The sequence below is a fragment of the Salmo salar genome, chromosome ssa12, assembly GCF_905237065.1.
Source record: "Salmo salar chromosome ssa12, Ssal_v3.1, whole genome shotgun sequence".
In the NCBI taxonomy this organism is placed as follows: Eukaryota; Metazoa; Chordata; class Actinopteri; order Salmoniformes; family Salmonidae; genus Salmo; species Salmo salar.
In genome coordinates, this window is record NC_059453.1 from 43,272,326 (window position 1) to 43,290,858 (window position 18,533).

An 18,533-nucleotide genomic window follows, 5' to 3' on the forward strand; every position below is an offset into this window, starting at 1 on the left:
GGAGTCGATGCGCTGCTATTTTATAGCTTGTTAGCTACAGTAATCAACATATGGCAAATTATATCAATGAGGTTTAACGTTCAGAAGTTGAGGACTTACTTTGTATTTGTTTCTCTTCGAGCGGCATGTGATTTGTATTTAGTTATTTGATGAAGATAAGTTATTTGCTAGAAATCTGTTAATCTGTCAGCTAGCTAGCAATCAGTCACGTGGTTGGAATGTTCATTAACGTTCTATTAATTTGGAGATCGATATGGCGCAGAGAGAGTTAAAAATATGCCTTCTTGGGGTAAGCCAGTGTTATTTGTATTCATGTAACTGAACTATCGATTCTCTGTTCATTCAGATTGCAATATGTCTAATCTCTCGTGGACAGGTGAAACAGCGCGACTCTTTCAAAACGCACGTAGAATTATGTGACTATACGAGCAGCAGTAGTTCCTGGTTTGAGGATTTCGTCATTGATTATTTGGACTAATAAGGATTGGGCGAAGACAATGCGTCTTCTTCAGTGGGGTTTTAAGGCGGTGCGTGAACTGGTGCGGTGATTTTCAAATGCTTGTGTGGATCACAGGAGGTTGGTGGAACCTTAATTGGGGTGGACCGGCTCGGGGGAATGGCTGTAGTGGAATGCTATCAAATACATCCAACACATGGTTTCCATCCTTCCATCCTTTGCAGCAATTAAACCATGAAGGCCTGATTCACACTGTCTCCTCTGAGCATTTGATGTTGAGATCTGTCTGTTACTTGGACTCTGTGAAGCATTTATTTGGGATGCAATTTCTGAGGCTGCTAACTCTAATGAAGTTATCCTCTGCAGGACAGGTAACTCTGGGTCTTCTTTTCCTGTTGCGGGCCTCATGAGAGCTAGTTTCATCATAGCGCTTGATGTTTTTTGTGACTGCACTTTAATAAACTTTAAAAGTTCTTGAAATTTTCCGCATTGACTGACCTTCATGTCTTAAAATAATGATGGACCGTCGTTTCTCTTTGCTTATTTGCGCTGTTCTTGCCATAATGTGGACTTGATCTTTTACCAACTGGGGCTATCTTCTGTATGCCACAACACAATTTATTGGCTCAAATGCGTTAAGGAAAGAAATTCCACAAATTAACTTTTAACAAGGCACACCTGTCATGTCCTGACCATAGAAAGCTTTTATTTTCTATGGTAGAGTAGCTCAGGGCGTGAATGGGGGGGTTAGTCTAGTTTATTATTTCTATGTGGGGTTCTAGGTTTGTTTTTCTATGATGGTGATTGTGTATGATTCCCAATTAGAGGCAGCTGGTAATCGTTGTCTCTAATTGGGGATCATTTTTAAGTAGCATTTTTTCCACCTGTGGGTTATGGGATATTGTTTTTTGTTTAGTTGCCTGTTAGCATTGCATTGTCGTCACGGTTCGTTTATTCTTTATTGTTTTGTATTTTGCTAAGTTTCACTTTCTAATAAATTATGTGGAACGCTACTCACGTTGCGCTTTGGTCTGATCATTCCAATGAACGTGACAACACCTGTTAATTGAAATGCATTCCAGGTACTACCTCATGAAGCTGGTTGAGAGAATGCCAAGACTGTGCAAAGCTGTCATCAAGGCAAAAGGTGGCTACTTTAAAGAATATGAAATATAACATTTATTTTGATTAGTTTAACAATTTCTTTGGTTACTACATGATTCCATATGTGTTATTTGAAAGTTTTGATGTCTTCATTATTATTCTACAATGTAGAAAATAGTACAAATAAAGAAAAACCCTTGAATGACTTTTGACTGGTAATGAATACTTAAGCAATAATGCCTGAGGGGGTGTTGTTTGTGGCCAATATACCACGGTTAAGGGCTGTTCTTAACGTGGAGTGCCTGGATACAGCCCTTATCAATGATACAGTGCATTCGGAATGTATTCAGACCCCTTGACTTTTTCCACAATTTGTTTCACTACAGCCTTATTCTAAAAAATTTAATTCCTCATCAATCTACACACAATACCCCATAATGACAAAGCAAAAACAGTTTTTTTAGACATTTTTCAAATTCCTAAAATATTTTTTATATCACATTTGCATAAATAGTCAGACCCTTTACTCAGTACTTTGTTGATGCACCATTTGGCAGCGATTACAGCTGTGAGTCTTCTTGGGTATGATGCTAAAAGCTTGGCAGACCTGTATTTGGAGAGTTTCTCCCATTCTTCACTGAAGATCCTCTCAAGCTTTGTCATGTTGGATGGGGAGCGTTGCTGCACAGCTATTTTCAGGTCTCTCCAGAGATGTTAGATTGGGTTCAAGTCCGGGCTCTGGCTGAGCCACTCAAAGACATTCAGAGACTTGTCCCGAAGCCACTCCTGTGTTGACTTGGCTGTGTGCTTAGGGTCATTGCCCTTTTGGAAGGTGAACCTTTGCCCCAGTCTGAGGTCCTGAGTGCTCTGGAGCAGGTTTTCATCAAGAATTTCTCTGTACTTTGCTCTGTTCATCTTTGCCTCAATCCTGACTAGTCCCCCAGTCCCTGCTGCTGAAAAACATCCCCACAGCATGATGCTGCCACCACCATGCTTCACCGTAGGGATGGTGCCAGGTTTCCTCCAGACGTGACACTTGGCATTCAGGCCAAATAGTTACATTTTGGTTTCATCAAACCAGAAAATCTTGTTTCTCATGGTCAGAGGGTCTTTAGGTGCCTTTTAGCAAACTCCAAGCGGGCTGTCATGTGCCTTTTACTGAGGAGTTGCTTCAGTTTAGCCACTCTATCATAAATGCCTGATTGGTAGTGTGCTGCAGAGATGGTTGTCCTTCTGGAATGTTCTCCCATCTCCACAGAGAAACGCTAGAGCTCTGTCAGAGTGACTTTCGGGTTCTTGGTCACCTCCCTAGACCAAGGCCCTTCCCCCTCGATTGCTCATTTTGGCCGAGAGGACAGCTCTAGGAAGAGTCTTGGTGGTTCCAAACTTCTTCCATTTAGAATGATGGAGGCCTCTGTTCTTGGGGACCTTCAATGCTGCAGAAATGTGTTGGTACCCTTCCCCAGATCTGTGCCTCGACACAATCCTGTCTTGGGGTGCTCTATGGACAATTCCTTCGACCTCATGGCTTGGTTTTTGCTCTGACATGCACTGTCAGCTGTGGGACCTTATATAGACAAGTGTGTGCCTTTCCAAATCATGTCCAATCAATTGTATTTACCACAGGTGGACTCCAATCAAGTTGTAGAAACATCTCAAGGATGATCAATGAAAACAGGATGCAAAGGGTCTAAATACTCATGTAAATAAGGTATTTCTGTTTTTGTTTAGTAGTTTGCAAACATTTCTAAAAACCTTTTTTAGTTTCTCATTATGGGGTATTGTGTGTCGATTGCTGAGGTCTTTTAATTATTTAATTATTTTTAGAATAAGGCTGTAACGGAACAAAATGTGGATAAAATCAAGGGGTCTGAATACTTTCCGAAGGCACTGTATATTGGCAATATACCACAAACACTGAGGTGCCTTATTGCTATTATAAACAGGTTACCAATGATATTAGAGCAGTAAAAATAAATTTTTCATCATAGCCATTGTCATGACTTTCCCTCCTGGTTGAGGATCAAAGAGATCCCCCTCTCTCCCACCAGAGAGGAAGAGAGGGAGTGGGAACTTTTGTAGGACTTTAACTACCGGTTGTAAAACTTTCTCTCTCTCTTTGTAAGGCTCGGGCGTCGTAGGTGGAATCAGACGCAGGAAGCAGCGAGCATAATGTAGTGGCTTTAATGAAGTTCTACAGGCGAGAATAAACAAGCCACCCCAAACAGAGAAATAAGCGCACACAATATAAGTGCCCCAAACACACGGGAAAAACAATGTGGCGCAAACGCGTCAACACAAACCTCTACAGTAAAGAATAATCCCGCACAAAGAAAAGGCGGACCAGCTATATTAAATAGCCCCGCTAATCACCCCCACTCAGAACAGGTGCGCACAATCACAAACAGGGGAAAACAAAAAGGGAATCAGTGGCAGCTAATAGGCCGGTGACGACGACCGCCGAGCGCCACCCGAGCAGGAGGGGGCGCCACCGTCGGTGGGAATCGTGACACTCTTGCCTTTGCAGTATCCAAGAATGGAATGTCTGAGTGGTATAGAGAGACTCTTGCCCAAAGAACTTCAACATCCAAAAGTGGATAATGAAACACTATTTCTAAACATAAAGAATGTGCGAAATGGTCTGTGGGGATCCATACAATGATTATGTCGTATCATTTGTGATGTCATTAAAGACGGTATAACGGAAACATTGTAACTTTAAGAGCTTTCACAATGTACAGTTGAACTCGGAATATGCACTTAGGCTGGAGTCATTAAAACTCGTTTTTCAACCACTCCACAAATTTCTTGTTAACAAACTATAGTTTTGGCAAGTCGGTTAGGACATCGACTTTGTGCATGACACAAGTAATTTTTCCAACAATTGTTTACAGACAGATTATTTCACTTATAATTCACTGTATCTAAATTCCAGTGGGTCAGAAGTTTACATACACTAAGTTGACTGTGCCTTTAAACAGCTTGGAAAATTCCAGAAAATTATGTCATGGCTTTCGAAGATTCTGTTTGGCTAATTTACATAATTTGAGTCAATTGGAGGTGTACCTGTGGATGTATTTCAAGGCCTACCTTCAAACTCAGTGCCTTTTTGCTTGACATCATGGGAAAATCAAAAGAAATCAGCCAAGACATCAGAAAACAAAATTGTAGACCTCCACAAGTCTGGTTCATCCTTGAGAGCAATTTCCAAACACCTGAAGGTACCACGTTCATCTGTACAAACAATAGTACGCAAGTATAAACACCATGGGACCACATAGCCATCATACCGCTCAGGAAGGAGACGCGTTCTGTCTCCTAGAGATGAACATACTTTGGTGTGAAAAGTGAAAATCAATCCCAGAACAACAGCAAAGGACCTTGTGAAGATGCTGGAGGAAACAGGTACAAAAGTATCTATATCTACAGTAAAATGAGTCCTATATCGACATAACCTGAAAGGCTGCTCAGAAAAGATGAAGCCACTGCTCCAAAACCGCAATAAAAAATCCAGACTACGGTTTGCAACTGCACATGGAGACAAAGGTCATACTTTTTGGAGAAATGTCCTCTGGTCTGATCAAACAAAATTAGAACTGTTTGGCTATAATGACCATCGTTTTGTTTGGAGGAAAAAGGGGGAGGCTTGCAAGCCAAAGAACACCATCCCAACTGTGAAGCACGGGGTGGCAGCATCATGTTGTGGGGGTGCTTTGCTGCAGGAGGGACTGGTGCACTTCACAAAATAGATGGCATCATGAGGCAGGAAAATGATGTGGATATATTGAAGCAACATCTCAAGACATCAATCAGGAAGTTAAAGCTTGGTCGCAAATGGGTCTTCCAAATGGACAATGACCCCAAGCATTCTTCCAAAGTTGTGGCAAAATGGCTTAAGGACAATGAAGTCAAGCTTTTGGAGTGGCCATCTCAAAGCCCTGACCTTAATCCCATAGAAAAGTTGTGGGCAGAACTGAAAAAGCGTGTGTGAGCAAGGAGGCCTACAAACCTGACTCAGTTACACCAGCTCTGTCAGGAGGAATGGGCCAAAATTCACCCAACTTATTGTGGGAAGCTTGTGGAAGGCTACCCAAATCGTTTAACCCAAGTTAAACAATTTAAAGTCAATGCTACCAAATACTAATTGAGTGTATGTAAACTTCTGACCCACTGGGAATGTGATGAAAGAAATAAAAGCTGAAATAAATAATTCTCTCTACTATTATTCTAACATTTCACATTCTTAAAATAAAGTGGTGATCCTAACTGACCTAAGACAGGGGATTTTTACTAAGATGAAATGTCAGGAATTGTGAAAAACGGATTTTAAATGTATTTGGCTAAGGTGTATGTAAACTTCCGACTTCAACTGTATATGTCAGAGTTACATCTAAATGTTGTAAAAAGACTCCTAAAGAATTAACTTATTAGACCTGTTAGGTTCTAATTATTAGAGTAAGAACTCGACGGACACTGAAAGCTTAAACCAAGTTTATTCTTCCCAAAGGATCGAACAGCTGAATCACCGAAACATATTCACACGAGCATTAGTATTTAACCCTTTCTCCTATGCTGAGTCTCCAACACATCTGAACAGCCAATGCATATCTGTTGCTAGACAGAACCTTTAGTGATATATGTTCTTCCTCACTTCATCGGACCTGACTTCTGCCGAAACGACTCACTCCCCCCCAACTCACGGCTGTCATAGTGACTGGTACCAGACGGTGTCTCTTCTCCTCTCAGAGGATCTCTGATGGCTAACAATAACATATCCTGACATAATGTAAACGTTATACATTACCCTCTGTCCCTCAGTAACATGAAAAAGTATATTTCCTATTCTCAGAACCTAACAGATCAAAACATGCCGGGTTGCTGCCGGTGTGGAAAGTGGTTCTAGCGGTACCCTGAATAATCAACCACTGAGACCAGACAGCCTGGAACGGTGGCTACACAGCTGATAAATGGTTTAAAACTACAAGACCAGTACATTTCCGGTTTGCTACTGGCGTGTAAAATTGTTTAAAACTACTAGACCAGTATACTTGCAGCGCGAGCTGAATACGTGACAAATGGTTTAAAACTACAAGACCAAAACATGCTGGGTTGCTGCCGGTGTGTAGAGTGGTTCTAGCTGTACCCTGAATAATCAACCATTGAGACCAGACAGCGTGGAGCGGTGGCTACACGGCTGATGAATGGTTAGACTCTACCAGACCAGAAAATGGTAAGACCCTCTGAAACTCGACGAGTGAAGAAAGATGAAGACTATACCAAACATACTCAGTCTGCAGCTGGATAATGTAAAGTAGTCTAGAACTTTCACCAACGACACAAGGAAGATCTTTCAAACGACCATTGGAACGTCTGATATATCCAGTCTAACGAACACTTCCAGATCAAAGGACATTGTGACCTCTAGTGGACAACCAGAGACTTACACAACCAGAGACCGTCAAACTATTCATCACAGACGGATCGGGCGATTTCAACCGAGCGAGACAACAAAGACATACAAGCGTAAATATGTACATTGCATTTCTAAATCCGAATCAGTGGTTGTTGGAGTGCTAAATATCCATATTTACGATGAGCGTATTATTCAACTGTATGTGCGATAGTTTAATTCCTTTGTCTCTCCTTCTCCCGCTCTTTCTTTCCCCACCTCTTTCATTGTGTAACCAGCCATCATATCGGGTTAGTCCACTAGGGACTTTTCATTGCATTATGTTAGTAATCAATTCAACCTATACTGTGTGTGTTTATGTATTTCTGTGTAATTATTTTGTCAGTTAGTAAATAAATAATTAAGCCAATTTGTGTAAGCTGAGTTATCATGAAGACTAGGGTTCGTGCAGATTTATAGACTATTACGACGTTCAGAATGAGACTGAAATGAGGTAAAAATACATTAATAAGTGACTTTTCTATAGATATGAATATATCTTATAAGAGTTTCATTTGGGAGATAATAACTCGTTAAATAATTTTTCCCATGGTGCCCCAAGTTACTGAGTTAATTGTTACATTATTAATTTCATCGCGTAATCAATTAAACATAGTTAATTGATTTGATAAGATAACAGTGATCGCATTAATGATAGTCACGTCACGATGGTATACGGTCTGATATACGGCTTTCAGCTAATCAGCATTCAGGGCTCGAACCACAGTTTATAATGACAAATAGCCTACGACCTGCATATACAGTTGCAACTCTTTTTCAAGTCTATTTTCCTCATCAATAGTAGTTTTGGCTAATGTTGATCATATTACATTTTTATGTATTGGACAGGGGTTGCTCAATCTTTGCAGCATAGTGGCAGGAATATTTTGTTTCTTCAACCAATGGCATATTCTCTTCACATAATGATGGAATCCTGATGAAAAGTTATGGTCTGTGTGGCTTTGGCAGTAAACAAGTATGGGTGGATTATTGGATGGATTCTAACTCGGTTCTCTTGTGATTCTTCAGGACACTGGGGTTGGAAAGTCAAGCATTGTTTGGAGGTTTGTGGAGGACAGCTTTGACCCCAACATTAATCCAACTATTGGGTAAGTTATTTTAGTCCTTCACACACTGTAAATATCATGGAGAGATGGTGGGGTTGGTGTATGTGGAGGGGGAGGTGTTGTGGTCAAAGCCTGGTCTAAGATCTGTTTGTGCTATCATGTCAACTGATGACAGTGTGTGGCAAGGAATTGTTATGGTAGCACAAACAGATCTGGGATTAGGCTAATCAATTTATCACAGGGTAATCAATGTATCACTTCTGTACTTCTTATTATGTGATAGGGTAAAGGGGTGAGCCTAATTGTATGCCATGTTAACCTGCTCTTTAAATGTGACTCACACGGTATGGTTGTATTTCTATTTTCCAGGGCATCCTTCATGACAAAGACAGTGCAGTATCAAAATGAGCTGCACAAATTCCTCATCTGGGACATGGCAGGGCAAGAGAGGGTTAGTTATCATATCTCTCTTCCATATTCAACAATATCTTTGCTCCAAATGAAGTGGTCCTTATTAGACAGCGACATAGGCCATGTTTGAATAAAAATGCATCCTTCCTTCCTCCCTTCCTTGAGCTAGTCTAATTATAGATCTCACATGATGGGTGAGATCAACATATTGGAATCATCACTCTCACTGACCTATCCAAGTAGGTTAAATCAGAGATTACGCCAAGAAAGGAAGGACAATTTTAAGGAATTTGAACAGGGCCATAGAGGTCTATGCTAAGGGCATACTCTTGCAAGTGCAGTAATGCATTGTGCCTTTTATGGGGCAATATTTAGCTTACATTTAGCTGCCCACACCAAAACATCCCCGACTCCCTCATTTTCTGCAGTCATTTAATAAGGCCCTTTCCTGTAGTTGAGTGGCAGGTTATGCTATCATGGTTTGTGCACTCTTAAGACCACTGCTGTCGGTTTAGTTTACTAGATGACATAAATATGTCTGTCATGCAACTTCTCATCTGTCCTGTCTCTCTCCATTCTCTTTATCTCTCTCTCTCCTTTCTCTCTCTCTGTCAAACACACACACACACACACACACACACACACACACACACACACACACACACACACACACACACACACACACACACACACACACACACACACACACACACACACACACACACACCACCACAAACTTGAACTTTTAGCTATGTGTGCTGCATCAAAGGAGCGCAGTCCACATTATGCTAAAGCATATCTTCTATGTGCAATGTCCTTTGAACTGTCAAGACGAGTGGCTCTTCAGCAGTCATAACATGACAGGCGAGAGTCTAGGGGCCACTTGCAACATGATCTGCTGCGATGTTTGTCTACGACGCTATGTGGCGCTAGATCTGGACTACTTTATAGCCCACACAGACAGACGACATGACTAAAATAGATTATCTTTCAACTGATACAGTATATGAGTAATGAGATGCACATATAGAATCATCAAGCATTTCTGCTAACAAAACACTAAAGACAAAACTCAAAATCTGTTGTACGTTAGTAGGGCTAAGAATTGCCAGACACCTCACTATACATTACGATATTTAGGTGCCGATACGATATGTATTGCGATTCTCATGATTCTACAGTGCCTTCAGAAAGTATTCATACCCCTTGACTTATTCCACATTTTGATGTGTTACAGCCTGAATTCACAATGGATTAAATATTTTATTTTTTCACCCATCTACACACAAAACCCCATAATGACAAAGTAAGAACATGGTTTTAGAAATTTGAGCAAATGTATTAAAAAATAAATTCTGAAATATCTCATTTACATACATTACCAGTCAAAGTTTGGACACACCTACTCATTCAAGGGTTTTTCTTTATTTTTATTATTTTCTACATTGTAGAATAATACTGAAGACATCAAAACTATGAAATAAGTCTTTGTGATTCCACTTATGTTACGAATCCCTTTTGGCCCTGCAGTCTAGGGGGGATGGAAATGGGACCCGTAACATAACTCCTGCAAATTATAATCGTGACAAGTAACAGTGAGAACAAAAACCACAGACAACTGAAATCTACCGTCAAACACTCAGGGTTTATTTTAAACACACGGTAAAGGGGTGTGAGAAAAGGGGCTGAGCTGGACCCAAGCAAAGAAACAATAATCCAAAACACCCCTAAACTAGACTAGCCTACTTCAAGAACAGCTAGCTAACTAACCAAAAATACAGTGGGTGGTCCGCCCAGTTCTAACTAGGGTACTTAGACAAAGTATTCCTACGGGTAATGTATACCCATGGGCGACTTGTCTTGGTACCCCTTTTCCCACCAAACAAACAAACAAACAGTCAAACAACAAAACAATACTCACAGGATAACCGGACAAATGTGACATGTAGTTGCAAAACAAAAGAGAGATCAATACAGAAAGAGAGCGAGATTGAGAGAGAATGAGTTACAGAGAGATTCATCTATTTCTTTTCAATCAAATAAGGACCAGAAAAACGAGCTGACAGTGAAGATCCTGGAACAGGCAATAACACCAGTATTTGGTCACCTGGCTGTAGTGGATGAGAAACAGCCTGTTTATCATAGTGTCTTTTCATACTCGTCTGTGAGGAAGAGAGAGCTTCCTTTGCGAGAGCACAGGCTTGGTGTAGGCGCTCACGAAAGCGACTAACGTAGTCCAACACATTCTCATCTCCCGTACACAACCCTTGGGACAAAAACTGTTCTTTAGGTACTTTCATTGGTCCTCTCACTGTGTGTCCAAACACTAGTTCAGCCGGGCTGAACCCTAGGGACTCCTGTACAGTTTCACGAGCAGCAAACAAAACTAGAGGAACTCCCTCATCCCAATCTTTCTCAGATTCCAAACAATATTTACGTAGCATAGACTTCAGTGTCTGATGCCATCGTTCAAGCGCACCCTGAGACTCTGGGTGATATGCGCTTGCCACACGGTGCGTAACTGACAAGGATTTTAACACCTGCTTGAAGAGCTTTGACAGGAAATTTGTACCTTGGTCAGTTTGTACCACCTTAGGTAACCCGAATGTCGTGAAGAATTTAATTAAGGCTTTACTCACCACCGGAGCTGTAATCCTTCGCAGAGGAATGGCTTCGGGGTATCTTGTTGCCATACACATAATCGTTAACAGAAACTGGTTACCCGATTTTGTCTTCGGTAACGGTCCAACACAATCAACCACCACATGTTCAAATGGTTCACCTATGACAGGTATAGGACAAAGAGGAGCAGGAGGAATAACCTGATTTGGTTTTCCTGTAACCTGACATGTGTGACATGTCTGACAGAACTGAGCCACATCTTGTTTTAAACCTGGCCAAAAGAAATGTCGAAGGATCCGATCATAAGTCTTTGTGATTCCTAAATGACCAGACCACTGGTGATCATGAGCAAGGGATAACACATTTTGTCGAAAGGCTGTAGGAATCACTATTTGGTAAACAGCATTCCAATCTTCATCCGCGTCAACATGGGATGTCCATTTACGCATGAGGAGATTACCATCAAGGAAGTAAGCCACGTTCTTCTTCTTTACCTCTTCCACTGAGACAACATTAGAAAAACATTTAGGAAGCTTGTCGTCAACCTTTTGGTTAGCAATCAGCTTGTCTTGTCTGAGCACGAGTGACAGCACAAGCGGGGAACACATGTGGATAACTCTGTGCCAGCTCATTGGAGTGAGAGTGGTCACTTTTATCCAACACTTCCAATACGGGTACTACCTTTCCTCCAGCAATATCGTTACCCATTATAAAGGTCACACCTTTTACTGGCAACATAGGACGTACCCCCACTCTGAATATTACACTGATTAACTCAGAGTGTACATTCACAAAGTGCAATGGCACTGGGACAAAACCGATTTCAATACCCCGAACTAACACACTGGAACCACAGTATGTATTGTCGGATAAGGGCAACACATCAGACAATATAAACGACTGCGCCGCACCAGTATCTCTAAGGATTTGAACCGGACACTGAGATGCTTCGTCATTCGTTATGGACACAAACCCCTCGAAAATGAATGGTTCATAACTGCGATCGGGTACTGAGACTTTCAAACTACATTTACCCTGAGGCACCTGTTTCGTTTCAGACCTCACAACCGTACGAATTAGCCCAACACCTGTTGGCGGCTTGGCACGAATAGGCATCCCTTGTTTGCGTTTTAGCAGGAAGCAATCATTAATCATATGTCCCAGTTTATGACAATAGAAACAGGGACACTCATTTTTCTGGCGTGCTTGATATACCGCTGGCCGACTAGGGCTAAAAGTAGGCAACTCAGTGGCTCTACTCTCGGTATGAGCCGAAAACACGCTCTTGTGCGTCAACACAAACTCGTCTGCCACACAGATGCTTCTGACAGGGAGGATACCTTCTGTTCATTTAGGTAAACTACAATGCGTTCGGGTAAGCAATTTTTTAACTCTTCCAACAAGATTAATTCCCGGAGAGAGTTGAAATCAGTTACCTTACTAGCAGCATGCCATTTATCAAATAGATTTCCCTTGTCTCTAGCAAATTCCACATAAGTCTTATTAGAAGACTTTCGATGAGACCTAAATCTCTGTCGGTATGCCTCAGGCACAAGCTCATAAGCGCGAAGAACAGTAGCTTTGACCACTTCACAGTTCAAACTGTCTTCCAAAGGTAGCGCTGACAAAACCTCTTGGGCTTTACCAGTTAGTTTACACCGAAGTAATAAACACCACACCTCTTCAGGCCATTTCAATGCTACGGCTATTCGCACAAACACAAAAAAATAGGAGTCAACCTCTGACTCTCTAAACAAAGGTACTAAGGCAATCTGCCTACTAATGTCAAATGTGTTGGAAGCTACAGCTGGCGAGGATGCCTCACTAACAGGCACAGCAGGAACGAAGGCTAGCCTCGCTGTCTCTGCCTCCAGTTCCATCTGGCGCATTTTGAATTCCGTCTGCCGCTGTTCTCTTTCTGCCTCAATTTTACAAATCTCCAACTCTAACTGCCGCTGTTCTCGTTCTTTTTCTTTTTCTGCCTCAATTTTACACATCTCCAACTGGAGATTCTCTCGCCTAATTTGGGGTCTCTCTTCTGCCTCCAGTTGGAACTGTATCGATCGGACATCCCTCCTGGCATCACCGGTTGACAGTGGGGAGAGGGGATCAAAACGGGGCAAAGTGGCTGGAGCTTTAGCCTCGCCCTCAGACACCGACGGGCATACCGGAGCCACAACATCCCTTACAGGGGTAGTAGGCTCAGGCAGCGGTAACACAAGCACCTGCTCTTCTAACAAAATATATAACACTGGTTTCTTAACCTCCGCCTTAACTAAACTGTGCGAAATAGATAATGAATAATGGTCTGCCAAGGTCATTAAATCAATTTTACGACACTTGTCAAACACCTCCCACGAAAAAAGGATTTCACATCAAAAGTAGCCATTTTGAACTACTACGCCAAAACACAAGAGCCAACCAATAGCAAACACTAATGCTATGACGCTCAACACTGAACTAACCACTATAACAATCTGCATGAGCGGCATGGGTGTCAGTAATGACAGATCCCGGACGAGCCCCCACTTATGAAATAACACATATGGAATCATGTAGTAACCAAGTAAATCAAAATATATTTTAGATTTTAGATTCTTTAAAGTAGCCACCCTTTGCGTTGATGACAGCTTTACACACTCTTGGCATTCTCTCAACCAGCGTCACCTGGAATGTTTTTCCAACAGTTTTGAAGGAGTTCCCACATATGCCGAGCACTTGTCGGCTGCTTTTTCTTCACTCTGCGGTCCAACTCATCCCAAACCATTTCAATTGGGTTGAGGTCGGGTGATTGTGGAGGCCAGGTCATCTGATGCAGCACTCCATCACTCTCCTTCTTGGTCAAATAGCCCTTACACAGCCTGAAGGTGTGTTTTGGGTCATTGTCCTGTTGAAAAAAATAATAATTACATTCCCACTAAGCACAAACCAGATGGGATGGCGTATCGCTGCAGAAGGCTGTGGTAGCCATGCTGGTTAAGTGTGCCTTGAATTCTAAATAAATCACATACAGTGTCACCAGCAAAGCACCATCACACCTCCTCCATCCTTCACAGTGGGAAACACGCATGCGGAGATCATCCGTTTACCTACTCTGCGTCTCACAAAGACATGGCGGTTGGAACCAAAAATCTCACATTTTGACTCATCAGACCAAAGAACAGATTCCCACCAGTCTAATGTCCATTCCTCGTGTTTCTTGGCCCAAGCAAATCTCTTCTTATTATTGGTGTCCTTAAGTAGTGGTTTCTTTGCAGCAATTCGACCATGAAGGCCTGATTCACGCAGTCTCCTCTGAGCAGTTGATGTTGAGATATGCCTGTTACTTGAACTCTGTGAAGCATTTATTTGGGATGCAATTTTTGAGGCTGGTAACTCTAATGAACTTATCCTCTGCAGGAGAGGTAACTCTGGGTCTTCCTTTCTTGTGGCGGTCCTCATTAGAGCCAGTTTCATCGTAGCGCTTGATGGTTTTTGCGACTGTACTTGAAGAAACTTTAAAAGTTCTTGAAATTTTCCGTTTGACTGACCTTCATGTCTTAAAGTAATGATGGACTGTCATTTCTCTTTGCTTATTTGAGCTGTTCTTGTCATAATAGGGACTTGGTCTTTTACTAAATAGGGCTATCTTCTGTATACCACCCTTACCTTTTCACAACACAACTGATTGGCTCAAACGCATTGAAGGAAATAAATTCCACAAATTTACTTTTAACAAGGCACACCTGTTAATTGAAATGCAATTCAGGTGACTACCTCATGGAGCTGGTTGAGAGAATTTCAAGAGTGTACAAAGCTGTCATCAAGGCAAAGGATGGCTACTTTGAAGAATCTCAAATATAAAATATATTTTGATTTGTTGAACATTTTTTGGGTTACAACAATATGTGTTATTTCATAGTTTTGATGTCTTCATTATTATTCTACAATGTAGAAAATAGTGTTAAAATAAAGAAACTCTTGAATGACTAGGTGTGTCCAAACTTTTGACTGGTACTGTAAGTATTCAAACCCTTGAGTCAATACATTGTAGAAGCACCTTTAGCAATGCTTACAGCTGTGAGTCTTTCTGGGTAAGTCTCTATAGAGCTTTCCACACCTGGATTGTGTAACATTTGCCCATTCTTTTCAAAATTCTTCAAGCTCTGTCAAACATTTTCAGATGTTGCCATACATTTTCTAGCAGATTTAAGTCAAAACTGTAACTCGGCCACTCAGGAACATGCCCTGTCTTGTTGGTAAGCAACTTTTGTGTAGATTTGGCCTTGTGTTTTAGGTTATTGTCCTGCTGAAAGGTGATTTATTCTCCCAATGTTTGGTGGAAAGCAGACTGAATCAGGTTTTCTTCTAGGATTTTTGCCTGTACTTAGCTCCATTTTGTTTCCTTTTTTTATCCTGAAAAACTCCCCAGTACTTAACGGTTACAAGCATACCATAACATGATGTTGGCACCACTATGTTTGAAAATATGGAGAGTGGTACTGAGTAATGTATTGTATTGGATTTGCCCCAAACATAACACTTTGTATTCAGCACAAAAAAGTGTATTGCTTTGCCACATTGTTTGCAGTATTACTGTAGTACCTTGTTGCAAACAGGATGCATGTTTTGGAATATTTTTATTTTGCACAGGCTTCCTTCTTTTCACTCTGTCAATTTCTCCTTTCACAGCCATTAAACTCTGTAACTGTTTTAAAGTCACCATTGGCCTCATGGTGAAATCTCTAAGCGGTTTCCTTCCTCTCCTGCAGCTGAGTTAGGAAGGACGCCTGTATCTTTGTAGTGACTGGGTGTATTGATACACCATCCAAAGGTGCAGAGTGAGTCCATGCAACTCATTATGTGACTTGTTAAGCACATTTTTACTCCTAAACTTAATTAGGCATGCCCTAATAAAGGGCTTGAATATTTATTGACTCAAGACATTTCAGTTTTTAATTAATTTGTAAAAATGTCACTTTGACTTTATGGGGTATTGTGTGGGGCCAGTGACCAAAAATCTCAATTTAATCTAAATTCAGGTTGTAACCTGACAAAATGTAGAAAAAGTCAAGGGGTATGATACTTTCAGAAGGCACAGTGTATGTATAGAGATACAATACTGCGATTTTATTGCAATTTGATGTTCCAAACATATTGCTCACTATATGTCTGCTGCAGAGAGAGGAGAGCGAGCATGAGAAAATGAGGGGACGGGGGGACGGGGGGACGGGGACGAGACTGAGTTAAGACCAAGGCCAGAAAAAATGACCGTGCCGCCATAATAAGAGTTCAAAATGTCAAGTATTTCTGTGTTCATATTTCAGAAGAACATACAGAGTCTTTAGACATTCATAACAGTGAAAAAAATGCATGCAATAGGCAAATAGACCCACTCTACAAATGATTACCAACCCAAACACAGTGGGGAACAATGAAAGCGTTCTATGCCTTCATATGAGGGGCTAAGGATTTATAAAATAAGTATAAAAAAATATAGCTGCTTCAATGCCGGAGTTTAAGCTGGGGGCCCTCTGTGCCACCATCAGGACAAATTTCACACATAGGAGGATCTTCAGTGGCTTGCGAAAGTATTCACCCCCTTGGCAGTTTTCCTAATTTGTTGCCTTACAACCTGGAATTAAAATTCCAATTGTATCATTTGATTTACACAACATGTCTACCACTTTGAAGATACAAAATATTTTTTATTGTGAAACAAACAAATAAGACAAAAAAACAGAACTTGAGCATGCATAACTATTTACCACCCCAAAGTCAATACTTTGTAGAGCCACCTTTTGCAGCAATTACAGCTGCAAGTCTCTTGGGGTATGTCTCAATAAGCTTGGCACATCTAGCCACTGGGATTTTTGCCCATTCTTCAAGGCAAAACTGCTCCAACTCCTTCAAGTTGGATGGGTTCTGCTGGTGTACAGCAATCTTTAAGTCATACCACAGATTCTCAATTGGATTGAGGTCTGGGCTTTGAGTAGGCCATTCCAAGACGTTTAAATGTTTCCGCTTAAACCACTCAAGTGTTACTTTAGCAGTATGTTTAGGGTCATTGTCCTGCTGGAAGGTGAACTTCCGTCCCAGTCTCAAATCTCTGGAAGACTGAAACAGATTTCCCTCAAGAAGTTCCCTGTATTTAGCACCATCCAGCATTCCTTAAATTCTGCCGACGAAAAACATCTCCACAGCATGATGCTGCCACCACCATGCTTCACTGTGGGGATGTTGTTTTCGGGGTGATGAGATGTGTTGGATTTGCGCCAGACATAGCATTTTCCTTGATGGCCAGAAAGTGCCATTTTAGTCTCATTTGACCAGAGTACCTTCTTCCATATGTTTGGGGAGTCTCCCACGTGCCTTTTGGTGAACACCAAACATGTTTGCTTATTTTTTTCTGGACACTTCCGTAAAGCCCAGCTCTGTGGAGTGTACGGCTTAAAGTGGTCCTATGGACAGATACTCCAGTCTCCGCTGTGGAGCTTTGCTGCTCCTTCAGGGTTATCTTTGGTCTCTTTGTTGCCTCTCTGATTAATGCCCTCCTTGCCTGGTCCGTGAATATTGGTGGGCGGCCCTCTCTTGGCAGGTTTGTTGTGGTGTCATATTCTTTCAATTTTTTAATAATGGATTTAATGGTGCTCCGTGGGATGTTCAAAGTTTTGGATATCTTTTTATAACCCAACCCTGATCTGTACTTCTCCACAACTTTGTCCCTGACCTGTTTGGAGAGCTCTTTGGTCTTCATAGTGCCGCTTGCTTGGTGGTGCCCCTTGCTTAGTGGTGTTGCAGACTCTGGGGCCTTTCAGAACAGGTATATATATATATATATATATATATATACTGAGATCATGTGACAGATCATGTGATACTTAAATAAAGTCCACCTGTGTGCAATCTAACTAATTATGTGACTTCTGAAGGTAATTGGTTGCACCAGATCTTATTTAGCGGCTTCATAGGAAAGGGGGTGAATACATATGCATGCACCACTTTTCCGTTTTTATTTTTTAGAATTTTTTAATAAGTTTTTAAATTTTTAAATACATTTTTTTAATTTCACTTCACCAATTTGGACATATTTGTGTATGTCCATTACATGAAATCCAAATAAAAATCCATTTAAATTGCAGGTTGTCATGCAACAAAATAGGAAAAACTCCAATGGGGTGAATACTTTTGCAAGGCACTGTACTTCTGTACTCCTTACCACACTTGCCAAATATCACAACTCAAAATTAAACAGGTCATGCAATATGTATATTTTGGACTATTTTCAATGATGTTGACTACTTTAAATGTATTCTTCTCCATAGCATCTATGGATGCACATCTTCAAGACTCTTGCTAAACTCATATCCCTTAGCATGTGTGCCGAATTTCATCACTGAGTCAAACAGATCTATATAAACATATATAAACATATGCCGGTTTT

General features: G+C 41.2%; 2 protein-coding genes across 3 annotated transcripts in view; one reads left to right on the forward strand and one right to left on the reverse strand.

Moving 5' to 3' along the window:
- The window catches only part of LOC106565070 (serine/threonine-protein phosphatase 4 regulatory subunit 1), a 53,152-nt gene extending 52,765 nt beyond the window's left edge, over nucleotides 1-387 (reverse strand). For both annotated transcript variants that reach the window (XM_045691391.1, XM_045691390.1), the window contains exon 1: nucleotides 100-387. In XM_045691391.1, the coding sequence (XP_045547347.1) occupies nucleotides 100-127 (28 nt within the window). In that variant the 5' untranslated portion in view covers nucleotides 128-387. The remainder of the gene's footprint in view (nucleotides 1-99) is intronic.
- On the forward strand, nucleotides 1-13,761 carry LOC106565071 (ras-related protein Rab-22A). Its single transcript, XM_014131700.2, has 4 exons — nucleotides 1-289; nucleotides 8,040-8,119; nucleotides 8,447-8,528; nucleotides 13,159-13,761. Exons 1-4 carry the CDS (start codon nucleotides 254-256, stop codon nucleotides 13,201-13,203), a joined length of 243 nt encoding a protein of 80 aa, XP_013987175.1. The 5' UTR covers nucleotides 1-253; the 3' UTR covers nucleotides 13,204-13,761.
- The last annotated feature ends 4,772 nt before the right edge of the window (nucleotides 13,762-18,533 follow it).